General features: G+C 29.9%; 1 protein-coding gene across 10 annotated transcripts in view; it reads right to left on the bottom strand.

The window, feature by feature from the left end:
* Nucleotides 1-20435, bottom strand: part of Hnf4 (Hepatocyte nuclear factor 4) — a 49053-nt gene that overhangs the window by 1541 nt on the left and 27077 nt on the right. For 5 of the 10 annotated variants that reach the window (XM_033329489.2, XM_076625770.1, XM_076625771.1 and 2 more), the window contains 5 exons: nucleotides 7470-7671; nucleotides 5757-5851; nucleotides 4862-4998; nucleotides 4251-4521; nucleotides 851-1003 (listed from right to left, as the gene is read on the bottom strand). In XM_033329489.2, the coding sequence (XP_033185380.1) occupies nucleotides 851-1003; nucleotides 4251-4521; nucleotides 4862-4998; nucleotides 5757-5851; nucleotides 7470-7671 (858 nt within the window). Of the gene's footprint in view, nucleotides 1-850; nucleotides 1004-4250; nucleotides 4522-4861; nucleotides 4999-5756; nucleotides 5852-7469; nucleotides 7672-10998; nucleotides 11147-12747; nucleotides 12826-12959; nucleotides 13091-20435 lie in introns of all 10 variants that reach the window. The other 5 variants (XM_076625772.1, XM_076625773.1, XM_076625774.1 and 2 more) reach the window with 5 other exon arrangements.

The raw sequence follows: 20435 nt of genomic DNA, 5'->3' as shown, positions 1-20435 counted from the left end.
TATTATACATATCTTTACACATATTAAAAAGCAGAGCACGCGTGCATTGCTTGCAATCCATTTCGGCATAGCGACTGTGACCGCGCCGATCATCAATTAAATCTCATTGAGACAATCGTTCTCGCGTGCCGGCAAATCTTCGCCGAATGACACGCAAATTCTACGTTGTTCTTCAACTTGACATAATCAATAGGATATTATGGAAGATTATCTTGGATCAAGAACAACCGTGGTCGAAAGACGCTTTTGTGACGGTTTTCTTAAGACCTCATAAGAAATTGATTTAAATACACTAGAAGATTTCTTTATAATATGCATAATAAAAGTTTTGTTTGTTACTATGGGTAATAAGGGGTTTCACTTATTTATAGTAGGAGTTAATGGTGACAAATGGTGATTCAATAGGGAATAAGTGAGTGAAAGTGAAGAAGGGATGAGTGAGAATGGAAGATGATATAAATAATAAGATACTAATGTATTAGATGCAACTGTATATCAACAAATTTGTACTTTCTAAAATATTAAAAAAAATATTACACTATATAGAAGAACTTCAAGCTCTTGGAAGATATACCAGAAGGAAGCTAAGGCTATTCAAGTTTCTTAAAACAAAAATAAAAAACTTATTTTAGTACAATCTAACTTCAAAATAACAAAGTTATCCTAAAGAATTGTTATCTAAATTGGTTACTTTTAGACATCACTACATTTACTTATTACATGAAACAAGCATTTATTTTTATGAAACCATGTTTTATTTTATTTCAAAAGAATATGATCAGGACAACAATGATTTTAGGGACGATAGTTCAGTCTACGGTTCTATTATTTGAATCAAAGAAATACTTACTGGGATCGAAAAAGACGATGGCCTTTAAGCAAGCAAATTCTGTATCGTCGATCTGCACCTCGTTCAAAGGCTTCACCAATTCATCCATTACCCTGATACCAACCTTGCTGATGTCCAGGTCCTGATTACGGCCCTCTGCGGATAATGATATGACTGATAAACACGGTTAAACCATTCCTATCGACACCTATTACCATTTGACTGAGCCCGGATTATAGTTGGGAAGTATTAAAGGAAAGCAACGACACCGCAATAACCAATACGTCAAACCTATTTTCTCTTTGCACTCATGCTACTGCAATTAGCAACGTGAAGACCGGACTCAGTCTCTACTAGCTACTACCCCAAATATTGGTCGTGCAATTTATTCAACGAGACCATCGATATCTTTGTAAATATTTAACTAATTATTTTGAACAATGGAATTTATAAAATATCTTCTTTTTTTTAATTAGAATAATGAAGCTTTTCTTTGTTGTTGGAATAGTGAAGTTTGAGAGGTACTTTAATCATTTTGTTTTATGTTAATGGGACAGAAAGATTGGAAATTTAATCTACAATTTGAACTAAATCGCTAATAATCTATTGTAATGATTGATGTAATGTAGATCAATTAAAAGAAAAATTTGAATAATTGTATTTAATATTCTTTGGGGATATGTTTGAATAATTGCTTTTGGGAAACTTATAATTTTTTATGCTATCTTATAGTTCACTATAAATTATATTAATTAACGTATCGACTGTCTCGGCTCACCATAACGATTTCAATGCCACATTATCCCAGTGTTAAGTACACGATTATTTTCCACAAAACTTTAACAGAAATAGAATAATACATAAAAATAAATTAAATATTTATTCTTAACGTTTAGTGACATATGGGAGATGATTCATCATGCAATAGTTCATATTTTTCTCACCTATATTTTCCTATAGTTATGCCAGACCTATTTTAACAAGTACGAATTACAATTAAGAAACTTATCAATCACATGTAAACTCTACTTATCAATCACATGTAAACTCTACTTTTTACTTATAATTATTTTCTACTTGGTTACATGTAAGCTAAACAATTGCAAATAAAAAAAATAAAGAAATGTTAGTTTAGCTGATAATTGCAATTCAGTAAATCTATCTATATAGAAGTCTTAATTAACACTGTTTAAAATTAAGTAATTAAATTTTTGACATATACATTTAAATATCATAAAATAAATTCCAAACATTATATCATAAGAACGACGTTTTCGATACTTTAGAGAATGAATTGTAAAAGTCGAAACACACAAAATAAGATACTCGCTCGGGAATTTCATTGAAAATAATTTTAAAGTACCTCAGATAAAGATACAGTAGTGGGATTAGTATGTTATCGCAAATTTGGAATAACCATAATATCTTAGATATCTTTCTATAATATTTTTCATAAAAATTTGCAGATAATTAGAAATATAATTTTTAAGAAACAAATAATTATAAGTAGAAATAGAAATACAAGATTAGCAATTTACATTTTATCCTAACAATAGAGTTAACATAAAAGTTATAACGAAGTTGTACAAATTTCGTCAAATATTTCAATTTTGATAAAATAATTTTAAAGATATCTTATTATGTCTTTGGACAACTTTTTAAAACAAATGTGATTTATTCTTATCTCTTCCGAGACTCGCAATCTAATGAAATCTTATCTGTCGATGACATCGACGGATCGAATATTGCGATAGTATCTCTATTATGCCGGGATAATAATACCTTCAGTTGTTTCATACCGCCAAACCGATATCGTGAGTAATCACGAAAAAATATATTTTGATGCGATAATCGATTGTTAAGAAGGTTGCTTGGCAAAAAATTTTCCCTCCTTTCCTGTCTTAAGACTTGATAATTTTTTACAAACGAAATATATAAAAATTTCTTTTCATTTCTTTTAATTTTTTGGTGCTAAAACGTATTACGTATTATGTGATCTATAGTGAATTATTATCCAAACTATTATTTAAATTATTTTATGAACAATATTGTATCATCTCTTTTATACATACGCACTAAGGTGCTAGGGATGACCGAGATATATTTATTTATAATTTTTATAATCGTTTTATGAATTTTCATGGCTCTTTAAATCTGTAAATCAAGGTGAACATCGAGGATATTTTATTTCAATGAATTAGTGTTATAAATAGCTTAATGAGGTCCATAATCATTAGTGGTTGAATGATATACTGTTCAAATGACGTAGAGAATACTTCAAGCATGAATAGGAGCATTTATTTTATCAATTAGAAACTGTTATACCGGATTACATATAGAAATATAATTAGATTTAGTATTACAGTTCGTATGTTATGTTGGTAACAATGAAAGGACAGTTGATAAAACTGTTTTGGTGAACATTTTAAGATATGTCACTATATTTTTGATAGGGTATTCCCATAATTATATCTATGTATTATACAGAGTGGTTGGTAACTGGTGGTACAAGCGGAAAGGGGGTGATTCTAGGCGAAAAAAGAAGTCGAAAATATAGAATAAAAATTTTTCGTTTGAGGCTTTGTTTTCGAGAAAATTGACTTTAAATTTTCGCTCGGTACGCGTGCACTTTATCGCGCCTCGTTATAACGGATTTCACTGTAGATTTAAAAAAAAATTAAAAAGAAGATTAAAAAAAATTTGTATTCTATATTTTCGACTTCTTTTTTCGCGTAGAATCACCCCCTTTCCGCGTGTACCACCAGTTGCCAACCACCCTGTATAGACTTATTTGAGCAAAATAAATATTTGATCCAGTAATAATAGAAAAAGTTTAGCATAAATTTGTAACAAGTTTATCATTCAATGTGTCAACAATTAAATAATCTGATTTAAAGCAATTTATATGTATTTTCACTAAATATACATTTTTTGTTTAACTATTACTGAAAGCTACGTTACTACTACAGTAATTAGTAAATGAACGTTTTTAAATGATAGTTGTGTTAGTGTCAATTCTGTTGTTAACAATTCTGGGTTAATCTACAAATAATATGATTATTTAAAAAAACTTATCATATAAGCTTGACCATATAACCTCTTTTAATCCCTTGATGATAGCTTTTCTTATTTATGCCTTAATATTACTTATATCCAATTAAAATTTATTGTTATAAATTTTTCATTACATTATAGGAAATGTTTTTATTATATGAAACATTATACTGCAATCTTGCAGTAATAATCACAGTAATGTAATGTGTATAATATGTGTATTGCATAATATAAAAAAAATCATACATATTTTATTAGATGAGAAAACCAAACTTCTTATATTACTATTACTAATATTTGATCGTCGAGGGATTAAACATAAAAAAGCGTGAACCTAACCCCAAGAAGGAACCACAGAGAAACGTACCAGGACAATTCTTGGTTATGATACAATTGTTTCCGAGAAGAAGGACATCTTGCAATTGCATGCTGCGTCTGGCAACACCTAGGAGAAGATGTTCACCCGCGTGTGCCCTTAAGAGTGCTACTTGATCATCAAGGGTTAATTCGCTGAAAGCGGGTATGTACTTGGCCCATTCGACCAGGATAAGAAGTTGCTGCTTCATACTATCGCAAACGTCGTTTATGTTGGCGATTTGTTTTGTGCTTAGGTCTATATCGCTGTTCGGACTGCCTAGCTGTTTAAACATAATCTCGAATTACTCATTATGCGATTTATGTATATTGAATGGAGTAACATTGGAAATATATTTTATAGGTTTATTAATTAAATAAATTATTTCTAGTTAAGAGAATATATGGAGATTGTAGGTATTGCAATATAATAATTTATTACTCTCAATGTATAATGGCTCTACATCTCAATTGGCGCGAAATTTAAATAATTTCAACTTTAATACTGCGAAGATCATAATCTATCGTTGAAGTATTCTAATGTTAAAATTACTACATTAAATTTGTTTCATTAAAACCAAGAAGCGAAAGAATAAATAAAGCTTAAATTTCACACAAACTGACCTCGAGAGCAGCACCAACTTGTCTACTAAGCATTTCCGCCTGAAGAAGAGAAACAACAGAAAGCCCACTTCCGTTGTTACTTTGTTCTTCATAGCTTGGCCTTCTACAACTTATCCGATCTCTTTCATTTTGTACGGCTGAAACAAAACAAGAAAATAGAAAGCTCATTTCACTCCAGTGATGGCTTATAATATACATAATTGACTCATTCTTACAAGCCCTTTTGTATACCGGCATATTTTCTTTGAGTCACTAATTAACTGCTTGAGAAGCCTAATGTTTTTGCACTTTCTTTTCTTTTTATTTTATCACGTATACTTCGTTTTTTTGTCATATTATAAATAAAAAGAAATATTTTTTGACAGATGAAATTATTACAAATATTAGGAAAAAGCATTATTAAGCTTTTTTGGAACTTTTGCAACGTCATTTATTGTATATATAAATTTGATTATAGCTTCAAGTTACTTTTGCTACTCATGATTCGATTTAACGTTAATCTTAAAAAAAAATTGTTTGATAAGTTAAAGAATTTGAATAGATTTTTCAGTGGTAATATTAGCTTCCATATTCAAGTTTATCATTCCACAGAGGTGGAAACTATAAATTTTTAATTAATGATTTAAGGTAAGTTTTCAGTATCCTAAAAAGGCTACAAAGCGGTTACGTGGCTATTATAATTTTTCACAAATAATATCAAAGTCGTATAAAATCTTACTAATAACTTACAAATAATAGTAACTTTTTCCTAATTAAATATATCGCTTGCTATAATTTATTTTATTAATAATATAATCGCCCATTCTTAGTTCTAATGATCATATGGAAAGAGACGCGGAATATTTATTGAACATGAAAATATTTATTAAAATGATGTTAGAATTTTTGCGCATACCTTCCTTTTTCATGCCAGCCTTGAAACATTTCCTTAATCTGCAGTACCTACATTGATTCCTTTTGTCCTTATCTACTACACAATTTCTAGTAAATCTGCAACAAAAAAAGTATTACATTTTCAATAATTTATAGATTTTATTATATAGCAATTATACCGTATAATATATGGAGAAATAAGAAAATAGTTTGAAGAAAGAATTCACTAATTTAGGATTATATGAGATAAGCACTTAATGAATTCATGAATTAATTATTCACTGTTAAAGTTGATGTATCCTTTAACAGATATGAAGAATGAGAATTGATTATAATAAAGAAATAATTTGCAACGTGTTTCATTTTGAAATATTGAAGATTACAAATGAGGATTAACTTTTCATAATAATTTTACTTAGTATAATTCCCCAATAATAAAGCTATCAAGTAATGTTCATTAATATCTCCAATATATGTATGTCATAATCAGTTATTATATAATCTTACTTCACATTCGTCATATTTTACAATATGAGAAATTTATAACTAACTTTAACGAACTTATATAACATTTTGGTTTGTATCTACTTCATAATTTGAAAGCTAATTACCATATAACCTTATTTGATGCTTAACATATTTATTACAATCAATGATTTGGAAAATATGCAATTTGTAACAGAGTGAAGTAAGTACATCAATATATCATTGATATTAACATTTATCATTATAAGCGAAAATATGTAGTTGATAATATGAGCAGTTTTTATCGAATATTACATAAGAATATTGTAAGAACATTTATCAAAAACTGCTAACATTAAAATTATCAAACGATTTTAAATTTCTCATTAGCCTGATTTTTGATAATTCAAGTGCAAGTCATCTAAGTTCTAAATTTCCAAATATACTTCCAACTGATTGTTAAAAATACATTTCCCATTAAATCTATATCTTAACTGAAATTTAAAAATTAAATTGTTAAAATTATTTTTAGGTGTTGTTAACATCTTAATTTCTACAAATATTTCGTTAATTTGTTAATTCGTTATATTATACGTATTTAAGAATAAAAAATAACTTGCTTAAAAAAATTGGAATAAAGACTTTAATTTATATATAACATAAATGAAATTTCAAGAATGATACCGAATTTATTCACTGACCAACAAATTTTCACTACTAGCTCATTCGAAAATGTTATCAATTATCACGAAAATTCATTAGTCATAGATATTTCTTAAATGGGAGATACAGCTTTTAAAAATAAACGAAGATATTTGAGTTTTAAACATAGATAAAACTTCTAAGCAGATAAGTCATGGAGATTTTTACAAGTGCAATATTTCAAATATTTCATAAAAGTGAAATAAACCGCTCATTTTTCTCTGAAGCGAGATCCTCCGTTGTGTCTTATGACATAAATATCTTATGTTTAAAACTATTGCAATTATAATTAATACTCGATTAATTGAATTTCTGCCGATTGAATTCACTTATTCAAATATGAGCTCCTATTATGTGAAGGAAAATAATAGATAGTGGAGGGGGGGGAAATATGGTATGCTTCTATTACATGAACTTTAACTATACGTATCGACTCCAACAAACATACTGTTTGCCTGCCGACAAGTTCAAATGAATGAAGTTGTACCGTAGTTCTTGACCTCCAAAAATTTATTCCGGCCCTGGGTGAAGATCTAATTTTAAAGGAAAGGAGAAGAATTTCACCAACCTGCAGGTGTAAAGATGGTTCTTTCTGACTGATCGCCGGAAAAAACCCTTGCATCCGTCGCAAGAAGCAGCGCCATAGTGCTTACCAGTTGCGCGATCACCGCAGATCGCACAGTGCTGCGAAAGCACGCCACCTACCCCCGATCCTGGCAAACTGAGGACCGATCCTCCAGCTGCGCCCGCCCCCATGCTTAGATCGGCATCTGTAACACGACGAATTTTCATTTACTATTTTATTTGTAGATAAGTGAAACTTAACAAAAAATTGGTGATCATTTTACCGTATTCAAGAATTTCGAAAAGATACTATACGTATTCTGATAGTCACTAATTCCTTTTTCCTAGCATACAGCACTGATGGCTGTGAATATGGTTTCCAATTAATTCAACGAATCCATTAGGAAGAAAAACGGAACATTTTACTTCGAAAATTTGTTCACGAAAAATTTGATTAACGTGGTAGTAATGAAAGGAATTATCCACACTAGATAAAATTATACGTTTATTTGTAATGCGTAAATGTACCTGTTTATATACACATCAATCATTGTAAATATATGTCATATCTTCACTCCCTAACTATCCAAATAATCCTCCAGCTGTTTATCATTTTCTATTTGCTGTGTTAGTGCTTCGTATCTCTTCGACAAGTCATTTATCATAGCTAACTGTGTTTCAACTTTCTACTCAAGTATTTCTAGCCAAATGCGACTATTTAAGCTGCATTAAAATAAAATTCCAAAGGGCTAGAAATATGTATTTGTTACAAATATAATCGAAAAAATTCAAATTAAGCCGTTAGATTACAATAAATTTTCCTACCGCCTAAAATCACAAGCGAAACAATTCCACTGTAGACCTAGTTCGAACCAGACAGCTAATTGCAAGCTACGAACAATAAATGATCCACTTTCAAGCAGACTTATGAATAGATAGCTCCTATCGTAGCTGTACAGATTGCTATGTACTTTACTCATTTGTCTAGAAATATCTTCCCAGAAAATACGAATTGGACATAATTTTACATATAAAATGCAAAATTAAAATAGAAATATAAATATATCTTATCTTTATCAAATTAATGATAATCTAGAATCAAATTCTGATGTCCTGTTGACCAACAAACTTGACATCAATTCAATGCATTATTTTTATTTGTTTGCGTTTAAATCAATAACCTCGGTTCAATAAAGATCTTCCTGAATATCGATTCAAGTAACATGAAAAAAAAAATAACCTAAACGGTATAAATATAATCTAGCAAACGGATAACATTCCCTAGATAGGATAAAACCAAAATCTTGTTCCGAGAACGAGGATCATTTCTTTATCGATACGAGACATATATACGTATAAATGTCGATATTTAGTGATAAAGAGCGTCGGATACGTCGATTTCTATGCTAGCGCGTTTTCTTCACGAATCTTCTGTTAACAATAAACCTACTGATAAGTCGCGTTCTTTATCAATCACGAATACTAATGTACATGTGTTCATGAGTTAGATACATTGTTGTCTTCCCGGGGAAATTTTCAAGGAAATAATTACAACTTTATAAATAGATCTGCATGATTTTCAGGAATAGCTTCTTCTTATAAAAATACAATTCCCAGCAATTTGAAATCTCTGGGTGTCCAACTTTACGCTCATGCGACGATACTGAGGAAATTCTCAGCTTTGTAACGATTATTTTTTTTCCATCTTAACTATGTTATTTAGTTTTATCATAACTATGGAATATTCATACTTTCCATAATTTCCGGTGTTACGTGAAATTTTGCAATTAAAAATTTTCAAGAAAATTCACGGAAACAATATTAAAAATCCAAAGAACTTGTTAGCTTGAACGCTGAATTATTCAAATCTTTGATTCCTAAATTTTCTACTGTTGAATTAAAAATACAAGTTCTTCGACAACCGCGGAAGATAAACGAAGAAATCGGCGACTAGAAAGAAAAAGCTGGAAATTGTTCTCTTTATTGTTCCAACTGGTCAGAGTGTATCAATGATCACTGGGAACAGGACCAGACGTTCAAATATTTATCCATCTTGTTTTCGTGTTATTTTTAAAATTGTTCGCGATAGTCGTTAAGAAATCGTACTAATACCGCCGTAAAAATAGGTGAGGTATCAGTGTTGGGATAACAAGCGGCTTAAGAGGCATAACGTTGGAATAATACGAAAGAAGGAGCCAGAAGTGTTAGCACTTGCTGAAACAGGAGGCAAGAATTTAGCTACTGTATTAACATTGAATACTTTCGGTAAGAGATGTATATGTGCATATAGTGAAATAAGGCGAACAACAAAGTGAGATTATATTGTTTACAAAATAAATATTTGTCCGAAAAGGAAAGTAATTAAGCCAATAATCTCGAAGTAAACAAGAAAAATTGCAATATAGCTAATTGCGGAAAGTTAGATAAAACTTATTAAATATTATCTGAAATGAAAAGGATTAATCTTTTGTGTATTCAAATTTAACCATGACTCTACAAAGAAGGTATCAATATGATTAAATATTTATATATATATATATATATTATTTATTATACAACAATAATTAAATAATCATCATTTACGTTCCTTTTAAATAAATAAAATTATATGAAATTGTTTGTTATTTTATTTTCATAAATAAAGTATCGAATTTTTATTTCACTGCGATCGAGAAACGATAAGCTATTGCACAGAAATTACAGTTTTATTTTCACGCGGTAAAAACATGGAGTTAGGTCATCACGGGGTTAAGTATGCAAAGTACTTAGGGTCCTTGAGATAATATTTGAATATTCCTGATAAACTATTGCAAAAAGACTTTCAGCTCGCTATGAAATACCGATAACGTTAAATCTTCAAGTATCTATTACCATTATAATTCAATCTAATTACTAATTCTATTATGATGTTCTTTTCTAATTATACAATTTTGCTTAGTATACGCTTATTGATTCAGCATTAGTAATTCGTGTATTATTGTGGCCTTTAATAATTTACTATAATTGTAAGCCTATTAAATTGCTATAAAATAAATTGTGTCAAACACTTTTAATTCGTCGATACAATACAATTTTAATTTTTTTTTCAATTTTATATTATTAACGCAGTTGATAAAAAATTGTTACTAATAGGTTTCGTAAGTATTTCTGTATTTATATCTATATATATTATTATAGTCATAAACCATATATACCATTTATACTTTTTAAAACTCACACTTTTGACATTTTAAGCGATGAATTTAGGGGTCTTACAAAGTAAACACTTTGTAATATCTCTAATCCGAGAATTATCTTCATCTATCAAACATCGACCATATTGTCAACAGAGTTCAGTCAACAGTAAGAATATCTTGACGAAGAGAAACGAGACCATCGTAAAAGTATTTCATAATAGGACAAGATAGGAAAAAGAATGAATGCTGATTGCGATGGAAAATGATGTAGGAATAAAAATTAATTAACCGTATGTCGTAAATTATTCCAAGGACCGTTCACTGTTTTTTCTTCTGCATATATTTTTTTCATAATACCTGCAATGTCTCGTGCGCATAAGATACAAACGAGTTCTGCATTATCGGTCGTAACAAGCTTTTTTCTTCATTTTTCTGACCCAGTGACATCTCACGTTCTTATCTTGCAGATTTTCCACGCTTTCTGGCCGTGATAGATAAAGGATTCCTTTGAATAATAAAACAGCGGACAGATGCTATTTAACGCATGCCACTAGACGATGCATAGTTTAATACGTTTAACAAGAAATATTCCACAAGATCAAGAGATTGTTTAACACTTACTATCGAATAAAAATTACTTTTTAAATTGTTTTATGGTCAATGTTAATATCATTCGATAATGCTATTCAAATGTTAAGCTTTAGTTTAATGTTTATAAGAAATATTTTATGTACTTTTCTGTAAAATTGCATATACAAGAATGGTGTTATGTACGCACGTGAGGGAATATTTTGTTGCATAGATAATATATAGGTTATGTTTTTAGCAATTAAAAATTTGGAGAAATTTTTTCATATGGAATTTTGTTTGTATGAAACGATTATTCTAAATGGATTTTAAAATGCAGACATTCTCGAGACATGAATAAAGGAAGCGGATAAATATCACTGAAATTCGAATTATTTGTTTGAAAATAAAGCCATGGTATAATGCTCGACCTTGATGATGAAAAGGAAACCATCAGCCATTCATACCAATCATTGAAACCTTCAATTCAATACTGAACAATTATTTAATTTTGTTAATATCCAACACGAATAATAATTATAATTAATGATATTTCGTATCATTCAAATATATCATTTATAATACATAAATTAGACAGCAATGTGTGGCATAAATTTGATTTTTAAACTTTATGTTACACAAACTTATCATGCGTTATGTTTTATTAGTTTCTGAAAAAATACTTTGCAAGCATTCATTGACATGCATATGCATAATTCCTTAGGTTATCGATGTTTAGTCTTTTATATTCAAATTTTTATTTTCATTATAAAAATAATATATATATGCCTTTAATGATGCAAGCATAAATGAAAGTATAATGGATCATTCACATCGTTTCAAATGAAATGCAAGTATAAAATTTCCGTTCGATAAATTTAAAATACTTAAGATTAAAAAAGTAAATTTTTATGCAACTAATATTATTGCGTAAAGAATATTATTGTTTTTACAAGTAATAATCAAATTGAAACTATTTACTATATATTAATTAATAACGTGAAAGGAATGGTTTTAAATGGTTGACATTCTTTATTTACTAACATTTCATTAAAAGATGTTCAATGTATATACATACAAATTCACGTTTCCGGTTTTTAGGAAGTGTCAATAAATCAACAGTAAAGATGGAATGGAAGAAAGAAAGTTGATGAATTACATTAAAAGCGCTTACTTGAAATTCATAATAAATTCAAATTATTATCACACGTGTATTGTCAAGTATACGAAGGAATAGAAAATTTGTATATAAAATGATGAAAACGTCGATTCAACGGTGATGTGGTTTGTGAGAGGGAGAACAGCTATTAAAATCAAGTAGCTTACGAAATGATTTATGTACTTCATAAATAATTCAAATTTAAAATTCCTTAAATCGCAAGCCATGTTCAGCAAACATTATTTACTAAATATATTAAATTAAGGTTACAATTGAAATTTAAATGAATAAGAAATAAATATTTTTTCAGTGTTAGTTTTTAGGTTAGGAAATATTTTGAATAATCCATTACATGATAGAAAGTTTAATTAGAACTATACATTATCTTATCTGCAGTTGATCCAAATATTTTAAAACACCCGGTATAGATGGTCTGTTCTTTCACGTCAGTTTACTTCCTGTATACAAAGAAAATTTTTTCATCATAAATATGCGACAGAGTATAACTATATCGATAATACATCGATGCTGTGATTATGTGAAATATAATATATCGATTCTATTTCGCATCGCATACCAAAGTGAACGAGACCTGCCTTAACTCGAGCCAAAGTCTAGTTCCTGACCCTATTCACTGGTATCTTTCAACGATTGTGTCTCTGATTATACGTCTCGATACTCTTCCAGCCAGTACAAATTTCATTCTAAACGTATGGAACATATCTGCAATTTATAATCTGATGACTCAAAGTATCAAAAGAAAGATGGGAATAACTTTTAATTTAAAAGGAATTCATTGTTATTGTTATTAATTTAATTTCTATTTATTATAGTATTAATTATTGTTAAATGAAATTTTAAAATATCTATTTCCAAAGCTTTGGTTCATTTAATTATCTCTGAATTTATATTCTTTTCTAATCTAATGAAGCACAAACAAACATCTTAGATCATCCAGTATAATGATTTCTACCTCCTCCATTATCTTACTATTAATATGAACATCACACACAATATCAGTAACAAACATATATACACATGTGTCACCAAAAAAGGAAACAACACGTATAACGAGATCGGGACACGCGTTAAGCAATTAATTGGTGCAATGAAATTGTCCTAACCTCAAACCAGTCTGATCATTTTTCAGTGAAAATAAATTAAGTGGGAAAACGAAATGAATCTTAAGGGAACAAGAAAAGAGGATGACAAAAGGTGATAGTGTTTAAAAAAATTCTTGCTTTCTTATAAACACGCATCCGCTAACTCTAGACTATTTTGCTGACACGCGATGACAAGCAGAACTTGCAGAACTGACCCTCATGACGTAATCATCGCGATTCACTATATGTATAGCAGCTTATTCTACCTCCTCTCCCAATCTTCTCCACAATGCTTGTACGTAGCCATTCTATTTCATTCGATTGATGTATATGTATGTGCATATATGTAATATTCCAAATTTTTTTATTTGTAAAGCTATATTTGTATAATAATAATAATTTGTATAAAAAACTAAAGTTAGAAATAAAAGTAAATGAAGAATGAAGCTTGTGAAATGCCTTAACAAAGGAAATAGTGAGTTTAAATAGATATAAATATAATTTAAAAATACATACAAATTAAATTTTTGAGGTTACAATAAATATAAATATAAATATAAAAGATTTAAATAAAAAATTTGGTCTTCCAATGTAAATAATTCAGCAGAAATAACATAAGATATAATAGCTAACATAAGCCAGTACAAATATACGATTTTGGAGAGTTTCCAATTTGTTCTAAAATTAATGGCTGTTTTCTGACTGCAATTAACGATCGTGAGAATGACTGAACAATTTGGCAATAGCTCTTTCCAAACTTACTGCAAAGTGAAAGTTTGCTCACAGTTGTTGATAAGTTCCAAGATTTCCTGTAGGAGGATTGGAAGAAACACGTGGGTTAATGGTGATATGTTTAAAATGTATATGAAGTGTTTCAAGGTTATGGAAGCTCTACAATTATGTACCTAGTAGAAAGCGAATGAAGAATCAAACGAACAAGAAATGAACTTCATTAGATGTCGTATTTTGTATGCAACATTATGTAATTACGAGAAATAAAAACTAACATTTAGTAAATCAGGAATATGTTGTAAAACCTTGTAATTTTATGGTCAATAATAAATTATCGTTTCTCTTTTCCTTTTGTATACTCGTAGAATCCTCATATTTGTCTGTATATTTCAGAATATTAATGGGGAATGTATTAATATTAATTTCGTTTTATGCTTAACCTTGCAGTAAACTCCAGTCATTAATCCTCGAGTTTGTGATAATCACTTGAGAGAGTATAATATATATCCTATACATTTTTTACCATAGTATGTTGTACTACTTTACTTGTTATATCATATAAATGAAATAAATTAATGATCATTATCTTAATGCTTTAAATACTTTAATACTTCGACATACCAATACTATTCCAATACCTCAATAACTAAACGACTACGCAATTGTCGATTTTCTAGCTTCCCGTAGAAATTACCTTTCATAACGATCACAATTTACATTTTCCAAACACTTGTACAGAAAAATAGCGCAGAATTATAAGAGAATTCGGAGATTAGCTTGCAATCTTTTTACGGATGTTCCGCCACTGTAAGAGAGCCGCAACATGCAAATGATGCACACGTGAGCATAAAGAGAGTGGCGAGCGAATAAGTAAAGTGTCGCTAGAGCAAAAACACCTGTCAGCTAGTAATCCCCCTTTTTGTCTCTGTTCCTCCAGTAGGGAATTATTGAGTAACACCTTGATACCGTGCAAGCAAACCAGCCATTTTGTAACACCACATCCAATACCACAAAAAAAAACTAGAATGACTGAGTGCTGACCGGACCTTGATCTCGCGGACAAGATACTGGCATCTCATCTATTTTTTCGTTCCTGACGACTCGAATCTAATTCTCCGGCTGATCGTAAACATCACTGACTACTTGATTGGGTAGTGTCATGGTGACAAAAGGAGGATGTTTTTGTTTCGTGAAACCTTTGACACTTTTGCTGGAAACTTCGGCACCTTTTTGTAGGTTATGTTGCAAGAATTTAATATCATAGTGAAATAGGAAGAGATAAGAATGTTTTTGTTTTATGAATGGTTTAGATTCTATCTTTAGGCGCTGTTCGAAGAATTTAATATTACGATTGAATATTAAGAGACGAGTAATGAAATGAAAATATTCTTTAGTCAAAGATAATGTCGACTAATGTAAAAATTGTTATAGATGACTCATGATTTTTGGCGACATAATTGTAGCCAGTGTAGCGTACTTATGTGAATGTTCTTTAAGATATTTTCTCTTTTCCTAAAACAGAAAGCTCCTAAACACCTTTCTTACCGTTATATTATAACATAACCTCAAGAAACGTAATTTTCGTCAGAATACTGAATAATTCAATAATGAAACCAGAAATGATAGAATAGAATATAGAATAACAGAATAAAATAATAATAAACGAATCAAATCGATAATTAAATAATTCATAATGAATTATTGACCTTCTCAATACACTAACCTTACTGTTATTTTGAATAATTCAAGGATGTAATTCTTTCGAGTACCTGAATAATTATCACCAAAAAACTGAATAATTAATTAGATACTACATCTAGATTTAAATGGCGTACACGTGTCTACATGTTAACTACGTATCATTTCATAATCTGAGGATCACGTAAATCCACCTCAGACATATTTACACATGTGCGACACTAGACAAATTTTACGTAACTCCGATGTGAGCCTATATAACTGCTAAAATTAGTGGCGAAATAACGAAGAAAGAGTTGATTGAGTGCAATCAACACAAAGAGTAAACCAACAGATATCGGATTTATTTCAATCTAACTTTGCTGAGATCTACGAACCTTTATGTCTATATCTCATGCTCGTTTCAACGAAGAAAAAGATTTTAAAAAATATCTTGAAGATGTTTAGATTGCAAGAAAGACACGAATTTGAGAAATTTTTTAAATGAAAGCATATAATTAATTTGACATTGCGAGTTGGAATACCTGTATCATTTTTCCAAGGATGATTGCAAGGGAATTTTACTCGGAGATTTCTTAAACCACTGTCTATATTTAACATTGATTTTTTTATTTGAACAGTTGGAATAATAAACGAACAATAAACAGTAAAACAAACATTTCATCGATACAGTCGATTTAGTACATTAGAAGTGAAAAAATGAAATTACTGTTGCAATTGTAGAAATATTTTGTACATTGAAAGATATTTAAATAATTTAAATATTCAAACATTCAAAAAATTGTACAGTAGTAAAATAGATAATTTATTCAGTCTTAAGGTTAAAGAAGAATATTCCTATGTAGTTTGTTTGTGAAGTTTTTGCTGATTCGTCATGATTGAACATACATACTTGCATAAAACGCAATACTTCGGCATGGACTGCCTAACACTAACCTCAAACACGAATCCGTAAACATGAATTTCAATGTAAATTCTCCTTAATGTACATGTGCTTCGATCTGTGCCTTTTGTCATGCAAGAATTTCATTTAGTATTACCATCAAACAATTGCAGAACAATTATTTTCAAGAGTACGTCGTGTCACTAAAAGATGGCATCGATGGCTATTTATGATTAATTTCTGCAATTTCTATTCATTTCCTCTCTCTTCTGATGCACAATGCGCAGACAAAAATTTTCGATCCTTTGATTCATTGATTTGACCCACTGATCTAATCATTCGGCAATCGTTATTGAATGTCCAGCAAGAATGTCATACTTAACCAAGATGTCCAAGAACAAACACGTTTCTAGCGTGCAAATAATTACTTAGGGCCACGGCCATGATTCTTGGAAAAATTGCAGTAGAAGTATCCGTGGCCTTCTAATCGAAATCTTCGCCAAAAAAAAAAAAAAAAAAAAAAAAAAAACGAAAATCTATACAGTTCCCGTTAAAATATCTTTTATGAATATCTTTCCTTTTCTTAATTAATGACGTGTAATATGCGGTACTTTGCTTTATTTTAAAATAGAGTCGATTCAAACGTAGATGGCATTAATTATTAATGATATTTATAAATTACATAAAATTTAATATTAACTTGATAAGATTTGTATATCTAGCAGATGTGAATTCAATTATTTCACATTTAAATAACAGTAATTATTTGTAAAAATGAATTCTATATTTCTAGAATAATTATTTGTTATTTATCATATTTCTCTGAATACTAACAATTTCTTTTCTCCTAAACAGTTTATCTGAAAATTTATTCCTCTTCTACAAGTTTATCTTGCTCACAGGAACAGAGATACCAATTAATCTGACTGATATATACAGGGAGTAAAAAAATACGCAAGTCCATCATTCTTACAAATCTTAGTCGATATATTAACGCTTATATATTTGCTATTCAACTTTGCCAACAAACCGCTATTTCCAATGCAAAAGGAAGAAAAGATAAATTGTTAAGATTCTTCTTCAAATGCAAACATTCGTGATGAACAAAAAGTGGAAATTATGCAACAATCAATGAAAATATGAATAAAAAGTCGAAGAAGAGTATAAGGTATGCAAATAAAAATTAGTTTTATAATGTTTTAATGTCAGGCATATTCATGTTCGTTCATGAATGTAAACCCGACGACGTCAACAGATAAATGTTTATTTTGATTCATACCAGAATTTCTATAATATGTGGCGTGTGATTCTTTTTCTTCTTTTTTTCGATATTTATCACTGTACTTAATGTATTATTAATGAGTATAATGACTACGATTATGAGGAACAGCGTGACGCTATTGATATTTATAATGTACATATATCTTTATAGATATATCTGGGAAAAGGTAATAAAGAATGGAATTAACCTATAACCTGTAAAATTAAAAAAAACCTGTAAAAGTAAAAAAAAAACCAAAGACAAAAAGAAAATCGCGAAATTCTATATTCTACTTCAGTTAAAAAGAACTATCGACGTGGAATTATGATTCGTTATGAAAATATCTGTTCCTAACCTATAACTCATTGTAAAGGAAATGAACTTATGATTCAAATTTTTCGAGGAATAATCTAATTATGAAAATCAACAGTAGCGTTGTGATATAGGAAATCGACGACAGAGAAATAGAGGGAGAAGAGGAGGAAAAAGAAAAAAGAAATGGCGTTTTTATTGGCAACAAAAGAAATCTTAAGAGTAAAGCGATAAAAGACGTCGTCGACTGTGGTTCACGAACAAGAAACGTGGAAAGTTTTCCATGCTTGAAGGATGAAGCAGTTCTCATGTTTTTCTATTGATCTGCGATTAATTGTCCATTAAATGATCCCTTGTTAACGTTTGCTTGCATTACGCGTCATATTATTCCTTATATCATATTAACTTATGTTAATCAATATTCAATACTATATACTTTTAATGCGGTTATTTAACCTATTTTGTTGAAAATAATAAATAATAATTGTTTACCTATTTGGATGTTATGTAAGGTATTGTGCATTTAATTATGTATAAACATAGAAGAAATAATATTTCCTCTATTAAGGATATTCCAAGAACTTTAGAAAAGTATTTGTGATCTATATTAATCTGTGCAATATATACTATCTTTCCTATTAGGTTTATTATTCATATCCTATTTCACACTATCGCATACTCTGTCTCCATATCCAACATCCAATATCAACTATCACATATCCAGTCCACAGCTCACATTTTCATCCCCCATTCCATGTACTTTATCTCACATCTCATACCCCCACACACGATGTTCCTAACTCATATTCCTCATCTTATCTCTCACATTCCATCTTTCAATTCCATATCTCGTACTTCACATTCCCTTTCTCATATTTCATATCACACATCCAGTATCTCTGGCCCATAATTCTCAAAATCCTCAACTTCCCGTAAACCAATGAAATCAGTTTCCTTCAGAACTCACTTTCCAAATTTCATTCAGAACTCGGAAGAAATCGTTACTTAAATGTGAGCTACAGATATAGGACAGTAGGTATTAGATTTTGGACATACGATATGGAGTATGCGAATATCGCAGAAAGAGGGTTGGAGGTCGTAGAGTCTAACGTGTAACTTTTAACTTAAGCTTGCATTTACCTTCTTAAGTATGGAAAATGAAGTATCGCTTGTGATATATATGGTATGATGTACGTGTAACTTTTAACTTAAGCTTGCATTTACCTTCTTAAGTATGGAAAATGAAGTATCGCTTGTGATATACATGGTATGATATAGGATGTGAGGTACGAGATATGGAATGTAGAAGATGGGATAGGATTTGCCGATTAGTTAAATGCGCGCGTACTTACTGAACACTCAAACTCGATCTTCTCGAAAACGCAGCTATAATATGATGCCATAAATTACCAATGAATAGATAAAAACTATAAATTAACAATAACAAAGGAATGATTAATTTAACGAAATGATATTTCATTAAATAATCCAACTAATAATTTTCGTTTATCATTTTACGAAGAAGCACATCGAATGTCGATCGATTTTCTTCTAAGACCAGAAGCGATTTACGATCGTTCGCGCGTTACATATTAACAACATGTGAATAGCATGAACGCGTACAAATCGCTGGAGTGTGCCTTTTTTTCTTATCTAGCAGAGAAACACGTGTCAGAATTGAAAACTGTTAATTGCATAATGAGACGGGAATCGCGAACTTCCTCAAGAAAACTGAAACGATTACATCACTTTATGTTTTAGAAAGTATAATCGCGACTCGACGCGGGAAAAAAGAAAGAAAAGATGTTGTTTCGATCTTTATTTAACGGCTAATTTATTATATAACTTTTCATTCCGACATTCGAACAACCACTTTAATATTTCCAAGTTAAATGAGGTTTCCCTACTTTCATTTTCGGGCTACGAAATATCCATCGTATGCTTCTATATATCTCCATTTACCGTTCCACATTTTGATTTGAATTATGCATAGAAATTATTCTTAGGGAACGTTCCACGAATGTTAATGGATTATACCGCGAAAAAATATTCTGTAACGAAGAAGATAAATTATAAGTC

This window comes from Bombus vancouverensis, chromosome 16 (assembly GCF_051014615.1).
Source record: "Bombus vancouverensis nearcticus chromosome 16, iyBomVanc1_principal, whole genome shotgun sequence".
Taxonomy (NCBI): Eukaryota; Metazoa; Arthropoda; class Insecta; order Hymenoptera; family Apidae; genus Bombus; species Bombus vancouverensis.
The sequence above is the reverse complement of the archived record's forward strand: the minus strand, read 5'-3'. Positions and strand labels throughout refer to the sequence as shown.